The sequence below is a fragment of the Balaenoptera physalus genome (genome assembly GCF_965194825.1).
Source record: "Balaenoptera physalus genome assembly, chromosome: 2".
NCBI classification, from domain to species: Eukaryota; Metazoa; Chordata; class Mammalia; order Artiodactyla; family Balaenopteridae; genus Balaenoptera; species Balaenoptera physalus.
Genome location: NC_138883.1, coordinates 118,444,733 through 118,468,355, shown reverse-complemented (window position 1 = coordinate 118,468,355; position 23,623 = coordinate 118,444,733). Strand labels below are relative to the sequence as shown.

General features: G+C 48.0%; 1 protein-coding gene across 8 annotated transcripts in view; it reads right to left on the bottom strand.

The window, feature by feature from the left end:
• ARID3B (AT-rich interaction domain 3B) overlaps positions 1-23,623 on the bottom strand; it is a 63,523-nt gene that overhangs the window by 18,551 nt on the left and 21,349 nt on the right. For all 8 annotated transcript variants that reach the window (XR_014260622.1, XM_082449955.1, XM_082449956.1 and 5 more), the window contains exons 3-5: positions 14,433-14,504; positions 14,141-14,213; positions 977-1,160 (exon numbers count right to left, since the gene is read on the bottom strand). Coding sequence is in view for 7 of the 8 variants with exons in the window: in XM_082449955.1 (XP_082306081.1) it covers positions 977-1,160; positions 14,141-14,213; positions 14,433-14,504 (329 nt within the window). In the remaining variant the exon portion in view is untranslated. The remainder of the gene's footprint in view (positions 1-976; positions 1,161-14,140; positions 14,214-14,432; positions 14,505-23,623) is intronic.

The following is a 23,623-nucleotide window of genomic DNA, read 5'->3' as shown; positions in this document are numbered from 1 at the left end:
GTGTGGCGCCTTTCTAGTGCCCTGGGAGAAATGAGAAATGCCATGTTTTGCAATGTCTTTCTGGCTCCTTGATCTCCTAACCGTTCTGAGTCAGGCTGGTCAGACAGGAGCAATTCTTCCCACTGTGTGTGGACCTAGAAGTGCTGTCCCTCTTTGTGTCAGATGCCCCAAGAAGCAATTCGCTACCCAAGAACCTTGGGAGAAGGACTGCTATGCTGGATATTGCTCTGTTCCCAACTTCTCCTGGAACAGTTTCACTAGATAAAACCCTTCTACTTTTCAACAAGGCCTTAACATGCCACCTAACCTATACATGGCTGATCTTTCCGTATTTTTCACAGAACAACGTCCAGAGTTCTGAAAGAACAGATTCCCCTCTGGCCCTCATTCGCCAGTGCTCCTCCTGTTCTCACTGCTTCTATCACCCTTGTAATTAACTCAAATGGGTAGAAAAACAGGTCACCAGTCCCAGTGGGGCCAGCCTGCCTGCCTTCCTCTGGGTCCGCTGTTGCTGGGCAAGCTGAGTGTCAGGTAGGAAGGGCCAGGCTTAGGGTGGAGGCGCTGTGTGGGAGACGACGTCCTGGAAAAAGCGTGGATTTCAGAGACAGAAGCCCAGGCGTGACTCTTCAGCCTGAACACTTACTAGCTGGTATGGCTCTGACCAAACGATCTAACCTCTGAGACTTAGTTCTTGTTGTCTGGGAAACAGGGACAAAAACCTTCTTGACAGGGTTGCTGGTGAGGTTTGAATGAAACAGAACAGTGAAGCAGCAGCACACAGGAGATGCTTGGGAAGGGGCGCTCTCAGGATTACTTAGGTTAGGGAGGGGTTCATCTCAGAAAGCTCCTGGCCCTTTCAGGAATTCCGCCCATCTTGCTCACTATACAGTGGAATTTCCTTCCTTCCTTTCCTCTAGGTTAAAGCATCCCCTTTCTCCAGCCTTAGCTTCCTTTCCCCAAGGCTCTGGCCACTCACTGGGTCCTCAGGGTGAAGGCGGCGCTGGTGATGGATGTGGGCAGGTTCAGGCCTTTGGTGATCTCCCTCCAGATCTTCTTGTTGATGATCTCCACCAGGCCCCCCTTCTCTGTCACCAGCTTATACAGCATATATAGGTCCAGGATCTGCTTGGCCATGATGGGGATTCGGTTGATGGGGGTCCCTGTGATTGTGCGAAGAGAGAAACAGAGGGTTGTGTCATTACCATGCAGAGAAAGAAGACATCTGTGGATGCCCACCTTTTGCTGAGTTGGAAATATGTTCATAAATCTGCTTAGAAGTATAATTTGACTCAAACTCCCAAAGCCTGGAAGCTATCAGACTAGCTGCCAGTTCTCCTTGGGAAGAACAGAAAGATAGGTCCAACTCACAGGCTGTGTGGCCTTGGGTAAAACACACAGCCTCTCTGGGTCTGTTTCCCATCTGTAAATAAGAGGGCCAGACTAAATGACTTCAAAGATTTTTTTTTTTTTTTGGCTAGCAGTATGATTCCAGATTCTTTCCTAATGATTTGGCAACTCAGTCCTCTGGAGCCTTCAGAAGCCGTTCAGCTGCCTCCTCAGGGAAGTCTTTCCCTGACTCCCAAGACAGGTGAGGTCCTGCCCCATTGTCCACCTGGAGAGCTTCCTGGGCTTCTCTTTTGCAGCTCTCAGTGCAGTTTATAACCGTGTTTTTGTTTGCCTACTGCCTGTTTTCTCTTCATCTCTTCTCCTGCTGCAGGACGGAGAAATGGTTTTTTCTCTCCTGTGTCCCCACCATGTCAAAGGAGCTGCTGGGCACACAGGCCTCCAGGGGGATGAAAAGCCACTCAACAATTCTCTCCCCGCTAATCACTCCAACCCCTCCCTGGCCTCTGAAAGAGGGAGGGTCAGAGCCGCTTCCGCCCACTGGCCCCGAAGGGAAGTGAGAGGAGCCAGGGACTTGATTAGGAAACCTGGCACCGAGCAGGAAGGCCCACTAATGAGCACCGGGGGACGGCAGGGAGGGCGGGGCCAGGCTCCTTTCTCGGGCGGCTGGGATGCTCGTCAGGAGGCGTGATGGATGACTGTCATTTGGCAGCCTCGGGATTAATGATCTGGAGGTCAGAGGGGAGAATTCCAGCAGGAAGGGTCACCGTCCAGGGCAGGGTATGAGACTTGTTGCCTTTTGATGGCAAGTCCTTTTACTGTACATAGGCTGCTCCTCCTGTGTCGTGGCCCCCCCGAGGCTTGCTGAGGTCTCACTGACTGCCTGGTGGAGTTAGGCCAGCTTGATTAGAGAAGGGCTGTTTGTTTCAGCTCCTCCTGCTTCTTTCCCCTCAAGGAATGGCATTTTCTTCTCAGCTCTAGAACACTGGCCTCACCAACTCTTTTATAGGGTAATTCAAGCCAGAGTGGAGTGAAGGGTCCCACGTTTATGAGGAGGAAGTAGCGTGAGCACGAACACGTGGCACTGCTATGGTGGGACCGGGCCTCTCTTCTCAGTGTGGAGAGGGAGCTAGAGGTCTTGAAGACCTTTGTCTTGACCGGCTGATCTTTGGAGGGTCAAGGACAAAAGGGCCATAGAGTTAAGTTCAAAGGTTCATTGGTGAAGTATCAGAGGACTGCTGGCATGCTCCTAAGACACGACAGCTCGCGTGTTGGTTAACTTCTTCTCCCTGTGCTGTTCTGGATAGTAGACCTTATTCCTGTCATAAGCACAAGAGTCTCATGCAGCAGAACTGGCCTCCTGGCAGGACACGGCTGAGGTCTCCCTTCTTTGCAGGCCTGTCTGCCCGAGCACGCTCATGGCCTTGGCGAGTTCATACCCTCAGGGCATCACCTGGAGAGTCTGGGAGGACCACTCCCAAGGCCCCCTCACACAAGACCCCAAAGCTCTCAATTCCAGAAGCTTCCAGAACATCTTCATACATGTGACCTCTTCACTTCCAGGTCAGATGTTCACAATGAGCTCACCTTCATCCCCTAGGCCAGCTCCCATTTCCCATCACTTCCTCTTCTTCCAGCAGCACCATCATTCTTTGAGGTCTTGGGTAGACCTCCGAGGCAGCACTGGCTCCTCTCCCTCCTCTCTCACCCACCTTTAGGCTGTCGGGAGGCTCACCGATTACTGCTTTGAGGCCCCTCTCAAAGCCATCTTCCTCTCCGGCCCTCAGACACCACCCTGGGCCAGGCCCTCGCTGGCTCACCATCAGATGCCCCCAGCAGCTTTGAATCCACGTGCTCAACCTGCAAGCTGCTGCCAGACCATCTAATGAAAACACCACTTTCACGCCATTACTCGCTTCCTAGTTTAAAAACCCACAATGACTCTTACTGCCAACCCAGCCCACCTCACATGTTCAATCTCATGACTCGGGTTCCCCAACACTCCTTAGAAGATTATGTACGATGTATTTCAAGCATGTCCCAACAACTCACTCTTACTCCAATCAGTTGGGTCTTCTCACCCTCACCCCTAAAGCCAAGCTCCTTTCTCCTCTACTTTTTGTTTTTACTCTCCCTCCTCATCAAGCCTAAAATGACCTGTCTGTGCTCAAATCCTCTCTACACTGGCCTTCAACGTTCACTCCCTCCAGGAAGAATTTTCCAACTACCCCAGTTCACATGGATTTCTTTCCTCTCAGAATTTCTATTATAACCACTACAAGTTCAGCAAATAGTTACACTTGTTTCACATATGTTCGTCTGGTATCCCAGGAGGACTGTAAGCTCAATGAAGGCAGGGACCGTTTTTCCTTCATCATGTCTTGAATATTATAATGTTTAATAAGCTAAACTACCATGCAGATTAAACCAACCAACCAACCAACCTGCTTCTCAGAGTCAAAGCAACCAGCTCTGTCTTAACCCAACTGGGAATATTAAACGCATTTCCTTCCTGCTTGTGGTGTGCCCACCAGGGTCTGTCACTAACTCTAAGTGTCTAATTGCTGACAGCCCTGAACAGAAGTCACCCTCTCCTCTCAGGTCCTGGCAGGTTCATTAGGGGGTCACGACCCTTATTAAACGACTGCGGAACCGAGGCCCAGGGTGGTTAAGCCCTTTGTGTCCGAGTCCTACAATAAGAGAACTGGCAGCACAGGAACGGATGGAGAGCTGGGGACTGAGACGGTAAAGAAACCGTGACTTCATTCAGTGGGGCCAAAGGGAAGGCGAGACAGGTGTAAAAGAGGGCAAGGGGGCTGGGTCTGTGATGCCCCCAGAGCAGGCGTGGCTGAGTGAGTGACCACCAAGCAGGGCATGTCCAGCCGAGGGAGTGCTGTCCTTCGGAACTGTCACCTTGGAGAGCCAGCTACCGCTCCGTTTGTGAAGAGCTTTCAGAGTTTACTCTATTTTCATTTGATTCTCTCCAAGGGCGGTAAATCTTCAAATGTAAAGGGTGTATTTTACTTTTAGAAATGGTCATTCATGGAAACAAGCCAGGAAAATAGGATGAAGTGACCAGGCTGTTTATACTGATTTTGTGTGAAGATGAGGTGTGGCCATAAACCATGACAGATTATCTAGTGTGGCTCAAACTGCCTCTGAAGGCAACTCCCCAGAGAGGAATTATAGATTTGCTCGGAGTAGTCACTAGACTAAATGGCTAGTCATTTGAGATGGCTTCTTTCAAAGACAACAATGTCATAGAGGTAGAAATTTCATTAAAAATTAGCCTTTTTTATAGTCACACAGAGAGTGACTGCATTAGGCTGGGAACTGCTCAGGGGCAAGGGAAACAGGTAGATACCGGACCTGAGAAGACAATGAAGGAGCAAAGTGGCATTTCAAGTCCCCAGAGTGACCTCTTCCCAGCACCGCTGGAGAGAAAACACAGGCCAGGGCTGCTTTGCAACCCAGCCCCACTCTGGGCATGTGGGGGTCATGACTTCTCTCACCAGGGCCCCTAAGGCCTGGCCAGGCACCCCGGTTCCAGGATCAGTGGGTAAGGGGAATGGGCATTTTCTTCCTCATGGTTGGCTCTCCACGAAACGGCTAAAAGTAGCTCCCAGTGCAGGCGGGCCCCTCAGTACCGTCAGAAACAAAGCTGAAGCTATTCTGAGAGCCAGCTCTAGATGACATCATGGTTTTCTCACATTATGCAGCCAATCCAGACACAAAACTTGCCCTGGCTTCGATTCTTTCAACAACTAAGAGAGAGGCAGGATCCTCAGGCTGGTCTCTCTCTGCAGTCTGCTCTGTGCTTAGTGGGCCTGGCAGCCATCTCCCTTGTCCCAAGGAGACTCAACTATGAAGAGAAGGGGAGAAGGCCTTTTAGCTGAATTTCCCTGCCTGAACAAGAAAGAAAACCAATACATCACGCTGGGGGGTGGGGATGGGGGGGATCGACAATATTCAGGCCTCAGTTTCCCTGTCAGTCTGAAGCAAGGAATTTGCTTCCAGATGACTTCCAGTTCTAAAGTCCTATGAGTCTATGAATAAAAACTTAAAACAAAAATTGATAGTTTTGGGCTTCCCTGGTGGCGCAGTGGTTGGGAGTCTGCCTGCTAGTGCAGGGGACGCGGGTTCGAGCCCTGGTCTGGGAGGATCCCACATGCCGCGGAGAGACTGGGCCCGTGAGCCACAGCTACTGAGCCTGGGCGTCTGGAGCCTGTGCTCCGCAACAGGAGAGGCCGCGATAGTGAAGAGGCCCGCGCACCGCAATGAAGAGTGGTCCTCGCTTGCCGCAACTGGAGAAGGCCCTCGCACAGAAAACGAAGACCCAACACAGCCAAAAATAAATATAAAAATAAATAAATAAATAAGACCCGGTGCAACCAAATAAATAAATAAATATTTTTTTTAAAAAAATTGATAGTTTGGGTGGGGGGGTGGTGGTGGTGGTAGGATGAATTGGGAGATTGCGATTGACATATATACACCAATATGTGTAAAATGGACAACTAATAAGAACCTGCTGTGTAAAAAAATTAAATTAAATTAAAAAAAATTGATAGTTGTGACTATTACCAAGGGAGGTGACTTGGTTTTAGGAGCTTGCCTGAATTACGAAATAATGTTGCCAGGTAACCTTGAGATGGATGGTTTGGGATCTTCTCCGATGAAGGGCGCCTGTGTGGCTTAGGACCAGGTCTGTGAAGTTCAAGTCCATAAGCAATGGCTCTTTCTCTAGCCTTGTGGGGGAGTCTCTGGCCTATTCTCTGGGCTGGATTACATCTTCCTCTAAAGAGGCTCTTCACCTGAGAGGGGGCAGGCCTCAGTCCACAATAAATGCAAAAGCAACCTGCAGAGAACCAGGAAGGAGGCCAGCAGCCACTGCAGGGAGCTCTCGGTGGGTCACCAGTGTTGGCCCTGCAGGAGGCCGAATCTCCGCCCCCATCACACCTCCCAGAGGGGGCGGGAGCACCTGATGGGGAAGCCTGTGGACTGTCAGTCACTGCTATCAAAGCAGGAGCTAGGATTGAGGGTAATTAATCATGCTTCCTCTGACAGCAATCCAGGGCCTTATCTGTACCCCAAGAAATGCCGCTGGTCTCCAGTTCCCTCCTCAATAAAGGAGACTGACAGTTCCAACAAAGAGGCCCCTTATCAGATTTCAGCCGGGGAGCCTGAGGCAGCCCGAGGGAGATGTGGAAAAGGCTTTTATGAGGCCCGGACCCAGCGAAGCTGTGGGGGCTCCTGGGGCTTTAACCCTTGGAGGTGGGAATGCCGCTGGGCACTGGCGCTCGCAGGCCAAACCTGTGATCCGGAGCTTTCAGCGAAGATGGAGCTAAACAAAAGCTGCTCCCCGGCACTTGGCTCAGTCTTACCAGCAATCAGACTGTGGAGACAGAGCTTAGTGGGGTAGAGGGCAGAGCGGGGAGATGGCCTCCTCTGGCACTAGAGACAAAGATGGGAGATGGCAGGAGTGTTGGGGGGAGGGCCACTTCCTCCCCACCACAGAGAATGGGCACATTCCAGTCAAGACCAGAAGCAATCAGGGGGCAGGGACCCAAGACAGAGTCGCATGGCTGCCTTCCTGCCTACTGGTCAGGGGTGAGGGCCCAGGACCCAGGGCGTGGCCCTGCCAAGGACCCTCGCTGCTTTTTCCTGACTTTGAACAAGATCATTAATCATTTCCATAGCCTGTCAAGAGAGCTGGGCGGCTGACCAGGGAGCCTAGAAGAGTTAAGTCCCACGTTAAGCAGGGAATGTGCACAGGCAGACAGGCAGGCAGGCCTCCTGCTTATTCCTCTGCATATTAATTCCTGCCCTGCTCTAGTCCTGCTCCCAAGCAACAAGCAGAGGAATGACTGGTGATTTTTTTCCCCCTGACTCGTTCATGTAGAAAATACCTCCCACCGGGAAACTGGGCAGCAGGCTCTGGTGGCATGCCATGCAGTGAGTAGTAGATGACTGTTCCACAGGTCAGGGCAGAGGCAAGATGCGCAAGTATCCTAATACCAACACGTATGTTTCAGCCCTCTACCTCTGATTTCCCACTGAAGGGGGGGGTCTAACTGACATAGAGCCCAGTGCACTAATCTTAAGTATACAGCCCTCCAGATCTTTACTGCTGTGTATACCCCTGTATCCATTCCTCAGATCAAAATACAGAACATTTCCAGCACCCCAGAAAACTCTTCCATTACCATTCCCAATCAATATCCATCTCCTACCACCCCCCCCAGGAGGTAACTATTATCCTGACATGTATCACTATAGGTGACTTTCTTGAACTTTACATAAATGGAAGAATGCAGTATATAGTCTTCTGTGTCTGGCTTCTTTGTTCCACGCTAGGCCTGTGAGAGTCATCCCAGTTGGGTACAGCAACAATTCATTCTTTGTTATCGCTGTGTGGTATTCCACTACAGGACTATGCCAACATTTAGTTACCCATTCTACTACCAATGGAAATTTGAGTTCTTTCCACTCTTTGGCTATAATGAATATTCTCGCATGTGTCTTTCAGTGAACATAAGCTCTCATTTCTACTGCGGATACACCTAGAAGTGAAATTGCTGGGTAATAGGGTTGGCATATGTGTAGCTTTAGTAAACATTACCAAACAGATTTCCAGTGGTTATGCTCATTTATATTCCCACCAGCAATGCATGGGAGTTCTGGAGGCACCAAACCTGAGAGGCTAATTTTAAACCCATTACCCTTCTTGATACTCTAGTTCAGACTAATTGCTTTAGGTGAAGTTCAACAGTATGTGCAGTGTTGTACTCTACTATGGCCAATAACAAAATTATGGTTATGGCTGTGCTGTTTCCTTCCATAAAAACTACATTCAGAGAAGTAGGCTAAGGAGTTAGAAGGAGGTGGACCATCGGGTCATCTCTGCTTCGCCTGCTGCTGGTCAACAGACCTGGCCCGCGTCTCCAGGAGAGGGGGTGGAAGGCTGGCCGGGGAGAGGTGCAACAACTCAGGGGTGTTCTGGCCTGAGCAGTGCATGGCTGTCTGAGCTTCCATTGCCAATCCATGCCCCTCCCTCTCCAGACCTAGTAGATTTTCCCACAGTGTAACTGGGTCAAACTCTCCCTTTAAACTTTTCCTACGCCAACCTTAGGACGATTTATTGAATATTGGCTCACCTTGGAAAAAAGGAGGCAAAACTATCAACCCCATTTTACCAAGTGCTAGAAGTACCAATAAATGATCTTGAAGGGGAAGAGGCTGAATTTAAAGACAAAAGTGAGCTATTCAAATTAATCATGCCTTTCAAAAACCAGGGTCTCTTCTCATTATCATGGATAACTGGGTAGTTATAAGGTATTTAAATGACTATTAAAAGTGGGGGGAAAAAAAACCCCCAGTACCTGAACAGTGGTTGGATCACCTGGGGAGAGAAAAAGATCTGGCCTAAGACAAAGGAAGATTTGCATTTTGGACTCTCATTTGGGGGTAAAGTTAGAATATGAAGCCCCAAAGCCTATTTTATCTGACAAAGACAAACATATTTTAGTCTGTCAGGAAGAGTGGCCACGGCACAGACCATTTACAGCAAGATACAAAGAATATACAAGAAACTCCCTCCACCAAAAGGCAAAGCAATATATGTCACGAACATTTCCTTGCCTGAGATGGATAGATAAGCACACAACAGAAGGAAAAACACTCAAATTGCACTTCGAGGCAGACCAAGCCCTTTTCCCACAGTAAATTCTTTGTATATACACATCAAAAACAGATCCAACAATCCATTTGGGAAAACCAAGGTCAGTTTGCAGCCCTGAACAGAACTGGTGGGGGAGGGAGGGCAGTTCTCCGGTGAGGTCTAGACAAAACTTGTCTTCCACATGACCAAGCAGGTCCTTAGCCTGGTGTGCCGAGCTGGGACGGGGCCTGGAGGGGAGATCCTTGCTTGTGGGCACTCCTGGTGCGCGCAAGATGCTACCGTTAGGGCTTCTGTCTCCAGTGCCCCCAATCCCAACCTCATCCTGCCTTGACAGATGGCGCTTCTGTGCCAGCCACTGTGAATTGTCACATCTGCCCTTCCCTGAGAGATAAGCCGCCTTACCCTGAGATGAAGACTCTTCTTGCATGAAGAGTTCTACCTCGTGTTAATCAGTTAGATGCTGTCAGACCCTACCGGAGACCGACCTGTGGAGGCGGGCCACGGTCTCTGTGGGGCTCAGAAGGCTGAAGGAGAGATGAGGCTTGTCCACTGTCCCAGTGGGAAGTGATGGAGCTGCTGGTGCCAGGGGCCAAGTTTCTCAAGGGCAGTGCAGGAGAGGGGAAAAAGTCCTGGCCTCGGGATTAGGAGACCAAGGGCTAAATTGGCTCTGTGGCCTCAGGTGAGTCATTTAACGTGGGGGCTGATTCTTCATGGCTAACGTGATAACCTTTGCTCTCTCCACCCCACAGAGCTGGAGCTGTGGGGAACAGCAGATCAGATAATGGGTTGAAAGGGTTCTGTAAAGTACATGGGGTAACAATAATAAAATTAACAGCAAAATCATCTCCCTCCTCTTTGATGAAACCACACTTCTGTTTCATTGCCTGGGGAACAAGAGAACAAGCTCTTCTTCCTTAGTGATGAAGGAAGAATGGAATTGTTTACAAGCCTTTGCTTATGAGACTTCCAAACTAGCACCGCCCCCTCTCTGTACCCCCTGGAAAATCTACCAGGGAATGATACCTCAGGAATCACCCACCGTGAGTTAAATTAAACAGAGAATTTTATTTACAAATGTTTGGCGTTTTTTTTGGACAAAGAAAGGTGTATGTGTGTGTGTGTTTTACACACACACACACAAAAACGTGCACATGGCAAAAGGTGAGGAAAAAGAGGCATAGGTGTTCTGAGATCTAACCCATCTTTCTACAGAAACATTTGTGGGGGAAGCACAAACAAAGGAAACTTGTTTAATTCAGTTTGGCTTCAGTCAGCAAAAGAAACACATGATTCACCAAGGAAAGGAGTGAAGCATTTGGTTTTGGGGGTCCCTGGTGTAGTTTTTACACAACTATTTTGATAGAAAATTGCTCAAGGGGCTTTTCTTCTATTTTGGTTATCGAGGGTGGCTCATTATCTGTTTGTAGCTCAACAGACACAATCAGGGACACATAACACAGAACAGAGAACTTGGAAGAAATTTCCAGATTGACTCTAACTGAACCTGCGCATTTTATAGATAAGGAAACTGTGGCCCCCAGAAGAGGAAGGATTTGCTCAGGATCGTGGAGAAGGGTGGGATGTTAGCACTGGCTTCACACTCCTCAGTCCAGAGCTCTTTCCCCCTCCGCATGCCTCCCGACAGGCTGCAGCAGCCGTTCCTGAGGCAGGCAGGACACAGGGAGCCCGACTGGGCACTGCCTCGGCCTCTTCTCAGGCGCCTTCTGGGCCGGGTTGTTCTGCTGGTGGGGGAGGAGTCGCGAGGTGCAAGTCACCCGGTCTGGCCTAGAAACCAAGGTGCCTCGAGCTGAAAGGCCCATCTGCTGCAGTCAATTCACCCAAACATGTTAACAAGCCAGAGAGACCCAGCACAAAGCAGCGGTTACGGCTGGGCCCCTCTCCCACTGGACAGACGTTTTATCACCTGCAGCTGCAGTCATTTGGGGCCGCCTGCTGTGTCCTGCCACCCTTGGAGCCCGGTCCACTTCCTCTGCAGCGGAGCCTTCCATGTCAACGCTGCCTGGCCCACTCACGGCCCAGGTGGGCGGCACCGGGCCTTTCAAACTCAGGTCGCTTTCAGTGGTTCCTTTGAAATCTATTGCTTATCCTTCATATTAGCTCTGGAGGATGAGTTGCTGACCCACTGCCAGGGTCTATGAGGCTTTTCCTTGCACCCAGCCAGCTAACAAGATTGGGCTCCCGAGTGCCCCAGACACTCCAATTTGGGAGTGACAAATAAGTCACAAACGTCTGGGGGCCCTTGGTCTCACCATTCTGTGAAGAGTAAAGACAGCAAGCTTCACATGGTTAGAAGCGCAAACTGCTCCCAGTCCCCTTGAACTGCCCATTCTAATTTAGACCGTCAACCATGAGTTTTCCAGGGAGGAGAACACTGTGATTTTAAAGGGAACAACCTCCACAGTCTCCCTGCCTCAGCCTTCCCTCTTCAGCCCAACTATACACTGTTTGCCACAGCAAACCTCCTGAAAGCACAGCTCTGGCGATACTTCTCATGTGTTAACTTCAATAGCTCGGCTATGTCACAGACAGGAGTGCTAACTTCTTGGCCAAACACGGCTCTTCACAGTCCGGTGCCAGCTGATTCATCCAGGCCACAGACAAGGGTTCTTTCAGCCGTGCCTGGACCACGTACACCACGCATGCCCCGCGTTTCTGCCTCCACTCTCCCTATGCTGGAGCTACAGCAACTCTCAGGTCCCTACACTCCAGCCTAGGACGGGGCCCCACCACCCATTCCTTTGGCACTCAGCCACGGACGGGGAGTTCATCCTATTGCCCGACACAGGCCCTGCCGCCCTCAGGCATTGCTACCTGAGTGGAGATAAGATGATTTCCCTGAAGAGTTTCTCTGCAGAGGAAATTTTTGATCTTCACCTTCTTTCCTATCCTTCTATGGCAGTGGTTCTCAACAGGGGGACAGTTTTGTCCCCCAGGGCACATTTACAATATCTGCAGACATTTTTGGTTATCAAGACTGGGGGGTGCCCCCTGCAACAAAGGACTATCCAATCCCCAAAGTCAATATGCTGAAGCTGAGAAACCTTATACTAGAGTAATTAACAAGTAGCAAAACTGACTTGACTGTCTCCCTTCTACTGCTGATGCCAGCAAATAGTGAAATACCTAACATAAGTGCTGAAAACAGAAAAAAGATTTACTCAGGGCCTGAATAACCATAAATTCACATGATCAAAGAGAGTCTCTTACTCCTGCTTTGGGTGGAATAGACTAGATGGCAGTCTGGTAGCCCCAGTGCTGTGCAATAGCGGGACACTCAGCACACACTGCTCTCTACTGCTGACCTCCAATCACGGGCCGAGGTCTAATTGTGGGTGGGAGTGAGGTGGGGGAGGGGAAGCTCGGCTTCCCTGCGTGGGGCAGCTGAGTTAGGAAAACCAACAGGACTGCTCCCACAGCAAACACATCCTGAGCGGCACCCGCCTCCAGGTCTGGCCCTGTGCTAGCACTGGGGACTTGGAGAAATGACAAAGTGGCTGTCCTCAAGGAGCGCCTCCTCTAGTGAGGACATATAGAAGTAAACAAACAATTACTGATCTTCACTCTTGGCTAGGCTGATATAACTAAAAATCCTTCTGGGAAGGGAGAAAAACAATAAAGTTATCAATAGACTATAAAGCAGTGGAGCCACACTGCTGATTAAAATCTATATTGTTATAGCAGCCCCTCTGAGATGAGATCAGCTCCCGGGTTTGCACCAGCTGGGCTTGTGGAGCTTGTAAATAATTAAAAGGTAATTGGAAGGGGAGACCAAAGTATTAAGTGGATTTCTCTCTCTCAGGGCAACCAGGGAGTTTCATTGCTGCCAGTCACATTATCTTTCGGGATTATATTCTTGTTTTTTACTGACACATGCAGCTCCAGATAACAGTTGGAGGAGTAAACTAATTAGAGCTTCTTAGACTGCTTTGATAGGCTTGGAGATGGGGGGAAACCGAGACTCAAAACTTTCGATTGCCTTTGTAAGCAAACCAGCAGTAATAGGCGTGCTACTAAGAAGGCAATAAGGCTTTGGAAGGTAAAGGAAGGGGAAGGAGGGGGAGAGAAAGAGGGATGGGGCTGGTGGGGAGAGGAAGAGGGAGGGAGAGGAGTTAACTCAGAATATTTAGTTGCTGGGGGCTGTCATTATAGCTCAGCCCAGAATAAAGAGGAGGATTTCATTCCCAGGTCTCAATAAAGGAGCTGACACAGAAACCAAGGGATACATGATCAGACAGGATCCCAGGGAACATGCTGGCAGGAGCAGCTCTCCCTTACAGCTTTGTCCTGAGGTGAAGAAGATGGAGCTACACAGGTTGCAGAGGATCATCTCCTAGAGAGGCTGGGGTTCTGACCGTGCTTCCTGAGGGCTGACCCAGCTGGTGAACCCATTGCTGTGACAGGATACAAAGCCAGGAAGTTGAGTCACTGGGCTCAAGACTCAGACATGCCATCGTCCAAAGTGGAGATGGTTGGGGGTGGGTGGGCGGGGAAGAGTGAGGAGAGAAGGACAGGGAAGTTGGAAGGTGCATTTTAAGGCAGATGCCCATGTGCCCTACACTTAAACTGCAGGAACACCCCAACCAAGCCAGTGAATGCAAAAATCAAAGAGCCAATGGACAAGAAAAAAAGAGTTAGCTTTTCCTTTTCGTGGATCATTTCAGATCCTCCCAACAAATCCTGAAGGGCCTCTATTCTTTCACTGACCCTTCTAAGTCTCTACTAAGCTAGATGCGCCAGCAGGAAGCCCCATATACCAGTTTAAGTGATGTGCAGGACTGCTATAAGGCTAAGAAAAAAGTATAATTGAATTTGAAATGACTCCAGAGACCAGTTAATCAGAACAGTGACAAAAATAAGGCAGGACCAAATCTGGATGATCATTCCATTCATTTTCTACCCAGGCCCTCTTTGCCCCCTTCAACCTGGTTGTCAATTATTCTGATAAGTATGGGACCAACTGGCAGTAAACGGCTCTCGTCCTCCTGGGCTAAGATGCTGGCACTCCGCAGGGAGGATGGCTAACAGTGACCTGCACACAGTAGGCACTCAGTAAATATTCAGTGAATTGAAATGATGAGTAGACTGAACACTCACCTCTCTTCTGCATAAAGACGAAGAGGTCATCCAGGAACTCCTTCCTTTCTGGATCACTGTCCAGTTCATACAGCTGTAATCCCAAACCCCCCAGGGGAGGAAAAAAACACCACAATGAAAAATTCCATCTTATGCAGGAAGTCTTACACCAGTCAGTGATACACAACCATCTGAATGACTACAAATGTGACTCATAGGCCACTTCTATCCTTATTCCTTGGGGATCAGATACAACGACCCAGATACACTGCAGAACCGCCCCTTTCGTTATCACAAAGGAAACATTACAGACCTTGGCAAAATCACGAGAGATCTCTCTTCCCCGGCCTCCATCCGCATCATCACTCCAGGCCAAACCACCATTCTAAAGGGGAACAAAGCACAGCGTTCAGAAGGGAGCAGGAAGAGAGTGAGAGAGGGCAAGGCAATCGTTTGGGGTGCAGATGAGGACCCTTAGCAACTGTGCTCTCCTGGCTCACACTGAAAGACTGACTGCCACCCGAGCAGGGACATCTTGTTTTTATGCTTTCAATTATGGTTCCAAAACCAGAGGGAGTCACGTGGAAGAATCATGTCCATTTGTTGGAGGGGGGTGGGTGTTACTTGTAGCTGATAACCCTGGGGAAGGAGGACACAAAGGCCCCATTTTCTGAAAACCTGCTCAACCCTAGCTCATCTTCTGGAAGCCATCACTCTGAGATGTACCACTTTCCTGCAGGTTCTATATGGCATATGTTTGTATGTTTTATGATGTGTTTGTATATTATATGGTATGTTGTGAAGATACCTAGCCTGGCCTCCCACACAACACTGTAAGTGGAAGATAAACGGTCAAAGGGAGCAAGACAAAGATCTCGAAGATCTCAAAGATCCTGTGGTCTCTCAGCCAAGCCTCACCACCAGAAGCCCTAACTCTAGTGATTAGAACTGCCGAGTGATATGAGGGCCCCCAGGGCCTGAGATTATTCCCAAGGCACAGAGACTCTATGCCACTAGGGTGAAGTTCATTTTCATTAAAGAAGTAATAAAAACCTAAACCTAATTCAATTGATTAGGTCAAACCAACACCATTCAACTGAACAGGAGGAAATGGCAAATATGCTTTTGTTTATGTTCTTGAAATCTGCTTCCCACTTTTATCAGTTGGGTAACTCTTATTTCTCAAATCAGGCATCATCTTCTATGGGAAGCCTTCCCTTCACACCCAGCTGCACAAGTACTCTGGAAGCACTCTGTACATTTCGAGCTTAGAATTTCACACATTATTTTGGAATTATTTGTCATCCCCACATATTGTAGGCTCCTTGAGAGCAAAGTGTCTTATTCATCTTTGTACCTTTAGCACGCAGCACACTGCCTGACACTTATAAGGCTCCAGTGAATACCTAATGAACTATAATCACTGTTAAAAGGCATTAACTGTTTTTTTGAACCAATTAAGCAGCTCTTGAAAAAATATAGACATATATACCATACAGAAGAGTCCAAAAGGCCCTCTGCTAGTGGGGAGTATGAAATGTCAGAGCAGAAGTCGCCTGTTCACCTCATCCCACCTGTCAGTGGAGGACCCAGGGATGGGAATGGACACACTGAGACCATCACTCTCTCATTTCTCCCCCAGGACCAAAGGTGCCCATAGGCACAAGCACACACGTGTGCCACCCAGCTGGCTGGGGTGTGTAAGTGGCTGGGGAGAGACATCTGGGGTTGGGGAGCAGGTTTCTTGGGAGGACATTCTTTGGATTGCTTAGGGATCTCGTAAAATCATGCCAATAAATGAAAGCGTGCTCTAATTCCATTCTCTCTCTTTAGTAAAGCTTGCCTGAAAGCAGGAGGTTATTCAGTTTATTCAGTTAAATTCTGGGGCCGTACTTTGCTTCCCCTACTCAAAGTGGGTTCTGAGATGTAGACCCACTTTCTGAGAGCAGCAATTTAGCGCACACAGAGGTAAGTATAACCGAGAAGAAGTGACACCCTGTCAGTCGACATGAAACAGGCTACATCAAATTGTTTCCCTGCTTATCTAGTAAAAGACGTGTGTACGGAAGTGCTCAGGAAATGCTATCTGACTGTGCACACATCATCTCCCCAGGCAGATGCTGTAGAAATCTTCCTATAGCACCTTCAGCTCAGGGAGGCCAACAACCAAGCAGGAGGAACACTATTAAAAAAAAAAAAAAAAAAAGCTAAAACCCACCCCCACGTTGTAATTACAGTCAACAGAAATCTGGTGTCATCTGCTGGCAACTAGCACAGTGAATAATCAAGATGAATTTGCCTGTCAGCTCAGCAAAACCAGACAGTTACAGTCCCCTTTCAAAGGCTGCAGCAGGTCGCCCTAATGCCCAGTGATTTTGTTTGAGCCAGTAATTCCTGCTGGAAAGTCAATTATCCCTGGGGCCCCTATCAGCTGAAAGACATTTAATGGGGGATCATTGCTGCTTCTGTTATGTCAGCTGTTTACTGTGGCAGCTCAATTCCCAACTCTCTAGCTGGAGATCTGAAGCTGATTCTGTTCACAGGAGGATTCTTTATCAGTCACCAAGAGGGATGAAAACACAGTTTTTTGCTCATCACAGTAACTTCTAGGCACTCTGAATGCTCACTCAAAAACTATTTAACACTCAGGTGGGTGGGGAGGATGGAATCCACAGCCTAGAATCTCAGACAGGGCTTTCCACAGCACTAAGGGAGTGTAAAAACAAGCACGCCAGTGCCAGTGCCACCACGGGTGTGACTACGTGTGAAAATAAACACCCGAGTGTGAGGGCTCAGCTCCGGGAACGGAGGAGAATGCCTTGTAGGATGGGGATGGGGGTCGTCGTGGCCCCGTGGCTTTCACCAGCTCTGCCCAAATCTCAGCAGAGTCCGAGCAGTGGGATGGTCAGACCGTGCACTAGCCACGGCCCACTAAGTAGGAACCACTCAGCTTCAAAATCTGCTTAGAGACGGGATTTCAGCTTGACACGCACTAGGTCGGTGACCACAGAGGACAGGGAGACTTGTCAGAACAGGATGGAAATAGGACACTACATTCTTTGAGCAATCCCACTGTTTGACCCATTACACAGATAGGAGTGTCAGCTACTATTTAAAGAAAACACAGGAAAAGAGCTGCCCAGGAGCGGAGGTGTTTTCTTTTGTCCAAGGCAAAATTGGGCCATTACACAATTTAAAACATTTAGTTGGGGCTGATGGGGAAACGTCCACTCTCTCTGCATTACTTTGTTTTGAGGCAATTAAACTTCAACCCTGATTCACAGGATTTTCTGGCTGAGGTGAGAGTAATTCCTAAGCCCTGCCCACCCTTCACCGTCTAGCTGGAATGCTGTTTCCTCCGTGCAGCCTCTCTGCCCACCAGTGTCTTTCTCCTCTGGGCTGTGTCACCTCGTGTTCTGGTTATTGTGCCCCTGCTTATGTCCCCAGTCTGTAAGCATCCTGTCAGGGTATCCCCAGCCCCCAGTACATAAAAAGCACTGACACATCTGCTCAGAGACAGGAATGGGCTCCCCCATGGGACCTCCAACCCCACAACTCCTATTTTCCCCTCCTCCTTTCACTGGGAGGATTACAGGCTTCAGCAGTTATTTTCTTGGTTCTTAACTCTGATCAACTGCTGTAAAACACAGCTCACTTATGCACTTCAAGTTTATGTGCAGGTTTCTTGGCCTATCAGCGGGGTGTGGGTGTGCCTGCTAGAAAGTTATCAGCTCAGAAATGATTGAATTTCTTGAATGTAGAATGTGCCTGATTGAGACAGTAGTGGTGGAGGAAACCAGGGAGTGGTAGAAGCAAGTGTGGGGAAAACGCACCCCACTCAACAGTTTAGAGATCAAGAGGGGTCCCCAAGAAAAGTGTTTCAGTTGAAGGGTCGCCACGTGCAAGTCTACCAGCCGGGGGAAGAGGCTTTGTTCCCTGTGGGCAGCAGGCAGCAGCATTCAACAGCCGAGAAATGTGTGGGATCAACAGTAGCCAGAGCAGCCGCTCACTGCCATTTACGACCTTCTCAGCCTCTCCTACTTGAGAGCTCCCTTTAAGGGCTTTGATCTCACCAGGAGCTCACAGGAAACTGACAGTTTGTTCCCAAATACCCACCCAAGGCTAGCTTCGGCTACCATACCCACATTCAGCTCATTTTCCCCAGGGAGGCCACCGGGTGTTTTGCCTGTAAATCTCTCAAGATTGGTAGTGAAAGAAGGCTGGGGAAAGAAGAAAGCGGAGCAGGAAGCTAGTGTTTGTGCATCTTCTGTGTAACAAGGACTAGACTGGGAGCTTACCAAGCATTTTCCCCCTTAATTCTACAATGCAGAGGTGCTTATTTGGAGATGGGAAAAGAACGGCTCAAAGAGTAGGTTAGTTACCTTTCCCACAGTCTCAGAGCTCCCAAGTGGTAGCGTCAGCATTAAAACCCAGGTCTGCCTGGCTCTCTGTTACACCACCCTGCCTCATGGGTGGAAAGAACAGTAGAGAGTGTTCTGGGTGGGGACATCAGGAAGGGAGAAAGGGAGGAAAAGAAGAATAATGTCCTCTGTACACAGAATGTCTACAAATGCCAAGTCTTGGCCTTGGGTGGCTCTATCAATGGGAGATTCTTTTGCTCCTTGATTTTTCTCACTGGCTTCATCTGGGAGGTGCAGCCAAACAGAAAACCAGCCCTCACACAGCATCTGCCCAGGAGACTTACCTGGGGCTACTGGGGGTACTGGAATAAGAACTGCTAACCTTTTACCACTACCTCCAAAACAGAACATCCTGGCTAAGAGGAGCCCCCACATTCCTCTCAGAAGAGAGACAGACAGACAGACAGACAGACAAGTGGGTTATGCCTCTGAGGGGACTAGAAGAATATGGCACCTAGCACTGCCAGCATGCAAATAAAAGGCCTTGAAAAAATAACAAATCAAAGTCTAATCTGACTGCTACTCAAAATTTAAATAGTGCTTCCTCAACACCTCAACCCTGGAAGAGGAAATGTAGTCACTATCCTTGAAAATCTAAAAGGCTGCCTTGTGGAAGAGGAAGCAGGGTTGTCTTTTTTTTTTTTTTCCCCCTTTTCCTTTTTTCTCTAAAGCCCCAGAGGGCAGAACTAGAGTCACCGAGCAAAAGTTAACAGGGAGAAGATTTCAGGTCGATTAGAAGAAAGACTTCTAACAATCAGAACTGACCAATAATGGAGTGGGACTTCGCAGGAGGTAGGCAGCTTCCTGTCCCTAGATGACCATCTGTCTGGGATGTCATGGTGTGGATTCCAACATGAGATAGGGCTGGATGAGAGGGCCCCTAGGGGCCCTTTCTGTCCTGAGAAGCAAAGAGCCTAGGACAAATTCATTCAACGCTGATTTCCTGAGAACCCACCCCAGTTAGAGCATTGTGCAAGCTGCTGAGAAGAATTACCCACTCCCCCCAAAAAGTGGTTCCCACCACCAGGAGTTTTACCACAGAGTTGGAAAAACAAGCTGAACACACACAGCATTTAATAGATAGAGCAAGTCAAAGTACCAAAACACAAAGTGCCCAGGAGGTGGAAAAAAGGAGGCGGCTCAGAGGTGGAGATGAAGCTGGCCTCGAAGAATGGGCTGAGAGATTTACAGTCTCGGTGAGCATGGAGTGGGGGATAAACAAGGCATGTTTTGGCAGGGAGGATGCAAGTCTGAATAGTTAACGTGGAAACGGGCTGTGAAATGCCTTGAATACCAGGAGGAAATTTAAACTCTGAACTGTGAAGAGGGGGGAGGCGGTGGATGTTTTCTGAACAGAAAAATAAATGATTAAATCAGTGTTTTAGATGATTTTAATGACCCGTTTTTGTTGGAAAATACATAATATACACATACAAATGTATATAGGCACCTAATCGGATTGGAATCATGGGGGATTTTCACTTTTCAATTTTTTCATTACATTCATTCACATACAAACATCTGATCACTAGGATATACTAGATACTGTGAAAGGTTCTGAGGGAAAAAGAACAAGACAGATAAGAACCTCTGACTTCTTGGAAGTTACAGTCTAATGGAGAGAGAGAGAGACGATTAAAAAAACTGTTTATTTTTTCTAGATTAACGTCTGAATCATTTGTCAAGACCCATCACTTGCTTCTTCCCCACCCCCCGCAACAAAGAAAATTCGGACTGCACTGAAATTACAGAATAATTTAGTGAACTGACACAATCACAATATAAGAGAGCAATACTCTTCATTTAATAAAACATATTTTTAATGCTCCTCAGTAATGATTTACAACGTTAACATATTACTTTTGTAAACGGTATGGAAGATTTGAGAGGGAAAGCCAGCACAGGGGCTGGCCAGCTATGCAGTAGCCCACGCTGATAATCTGGGTTGGGGGTGGGGAAAGCAGTAGAATCAGGAAGAAATGACTGTCTTAAGAAGCAGCCAAGTCAGAGAATCAACCGGATCTGGACTGAGGGGATGAAAGAGAAAGAGAAGGATGAATCTGAATCTTATCGTGAGAAAGGTATGTTCTGATGAAAATGGAGAGACGCTGGGCAGGGGATCAAGCAGGAGGTCTTTGAGCACTAATGAAAACAGACCACTGTCTCCGGGGTTGCATCGGGGGTGACAAAAATAATCCCACAGCCCTGGAGGATGCCAGGTTATGGCAACTGGCAGCAGCAAGAGCCAAAGGCTTATTGCCAAACTTCCAGTGAGAAGAGAGACATTTAACCAGCATCTCCTGACCCAAGAAAGGTACCTTGGGCTTTTTTACTGGGATTTGAAAAAAAAGCCCAACCAGACCACGCCTCTAAGATCTTAGGAGCCAGCACTGCATTCCTTAGAGCTGTACCTCCCCAGAGACAGGAGCGCCTGACTTTAAAAGCAATTAAGTATCTAGGCTATTTTAGGATTACTCCTTGACCACCTGGAATATCTTATTAAAGCACAGCTCAGATGTCCAAAGCAATTTTAGTTCCCATTCCTCACTCCTCCCCAAGGCAAGAGTTAACCCCTTCCTTCAGGTTTAAAGCACAGAGGCTAAGCTACTAACTCTTCACTTGAGCTCCCCATATTCTGAAACCTCTCAGAAACTGCCCCATCCTTAGAACACCATCACACACACCACAACTTTTATAGAGATTCTTGAGTGTTCTCTGAAGACACAAACAGTCATGTGTTTCCTTTCCGTCTACTCTCTATAATCTAATAGATTCTGAACCCCACCCAAGGTTCGGATCTGGGCAAATTCCTGGGACTTGAACCTCAAAGTAGTCATTAGCTAAATCACCAGACTTCAAAGGGCTGATCCCAAGCTCATGGATATCAGTTAATAACTTTGAAATACGAAGTGTAACAAAAGTATTCGGGCTGAATAGTGCTGTTGTTAGTATTGTTATTATTTTTTTAATAAGCAACACATAAACTACCTTTTCTTTGGCTACACCTGTGGCTCTGTAGGTATTATCTATACCACACTTGTGACTATCCTACTACTGGACGGGTTAATGATGTTGTAATGTTATAAGTCCAATTCCCAGATCTCAGGAGGAAGAAAAGAAAAACATCTCTGCCCTCCCACCAGCTTTAACTGATCCCAGGAGGTAATGAGACATGCACAAGGGGGTAATGGGCAGGATTATAGGAGAATCCTAAAAGGAGAGGGGAGCCCCAGGAAGTAAAACAGATACTGTTATAAGCAACACTGTTGGACTACAAAACCCTCCTGATAAGATCAGGATTACTGCTCTTAGCTCAATCGCTCAGGCCTTGGAAGCACTAGAGTTATAATTATCAGATGCACACCTTCCGCTGTCAGGTAACTTTAGCAGGAACCAGAAAGTGCCTCCCCACCTCTTACAAGCAACAAAGATCAATTCAAACTCGGTGGCTTGGAAAGAGCCAAGGGACACTTTTCTGATTAAGCAGTAGAAAGGAGGAAGGGTGGGGGAGGGGAGAGAGGGTGGCAGTCCTACCTTTCCATCTAGGTATATAATCACTCCATGCAATAATCAAGAAGACTGCCCAGAAATGGGGTGTTTCTACAAAAGGAGGAAGAAAAACTAAAATGCACTGTTGGTGATGAGGACACCTCTATGCCAAAGAGTGAAGCGGCCCAGCCAAGTCTAAGTCTGAGCGCCCCAGAGGAAAGCCCCAGCTCCTTTTCTGCAGAATTCGAGTCGGCAGCACTGCTTATTCCAGCCCATGAACTATCCACCACCTGAACGTCCACAATGGTTGCTGACATCACTTCACACCACAGAGCTCCGAAAGCCAGAGCTGAGCTGAGTGGGAGAACACCTCATCTGACCTTCGTCTGAGAACAGAGGAAGTCAAGAAACCTGCCCGAAGTTGGTGCTTCAGAAAAGTGTCACCAAACTTTTTTCTTCAAACTACATATTTTAAACGTATAGGAAGAACACATTTTTAAAAAATGCTATGATGAATCATTTTATAAAGTAAAAAAAATTTTCAAGTGTGGGATTCCCCAGAGCAGGTCTTCTCAGGCAGACCACACAGATGCACTTTGTGTTTCAAGTCAGCCCCATTTACAACTTTGAGAGCATCTCCTAGGGCTCCTCCCGACCCACGGCCCCACACCCTGGGGGACAGCACTACGGTATACACATTCCAACTCTGAGGCCAGCTGCCCCTGTGCTGCCCGCTGCCTCGCCCAGGCTAAGTCTCTCTCATACAGAGACAGTAACTTACTCCTCTGTGAGGCTTGTGCACCTGGCACAGGGCCTGGCAGACGGTAGGGGCTCAAATAAATGTCAATACCTGAAGAGCAAGCCACAGGAATGAACTTAGGAGAACTGCTGCGGGCTAACTGATGAATTTGGGGGGAAAAAAAAATCACATACTGAAAAGCAGGTGGACTTCAAGTTCTAAAATACAATTCCATAAAAGGGATCTAGAAAGCAATATAAGCCATTTCCTAAAGAAAACAGTTTAATTTTGAGTTTCAAGAGGATACACAGAGGAGAGTGCACCCTCTCTCCCGGGCTGGCAAAGAAGGAGCCCCGTTATTCATACGTAAAATTAGAAAAGCTTTAAAAAAATGACAATGTTCAATGATAACAAGGATTGGGGCAATGGGATCTCCTATATTCCCATAGGGAAATATTAAAATACCATGACCTTTTCTGAAAGTCACTTGCCTTAAAATACCCATCACAATAAAAACAACAGCAGCAGCAACAACCAATAATAATTGAATACTTACCACGTGCCAGGACCTACCCCCAGTGTTTTATGTGCATTAAACAGTTAAACCTCAGCACAATGCTCTGAGGTGGGTACTATTATTACCCTCATTTTTCAGATGAGAAAACCAAGGAACAAGGAAGACACAAGGAAGTGACTTGAAGAAGGCTGCAAAGTGATCCAAGAGTGTCAAGTTGACAATCAAATGCAGGCAGTGCACCTTCAAGTCCCTGCTTGTAACTGCCTTACTTTCTTAGTCTCCTCCTGATCTTGTAATTCTGTTCTATGAATCTACCTGAAAGAAACAACTAGAAATAC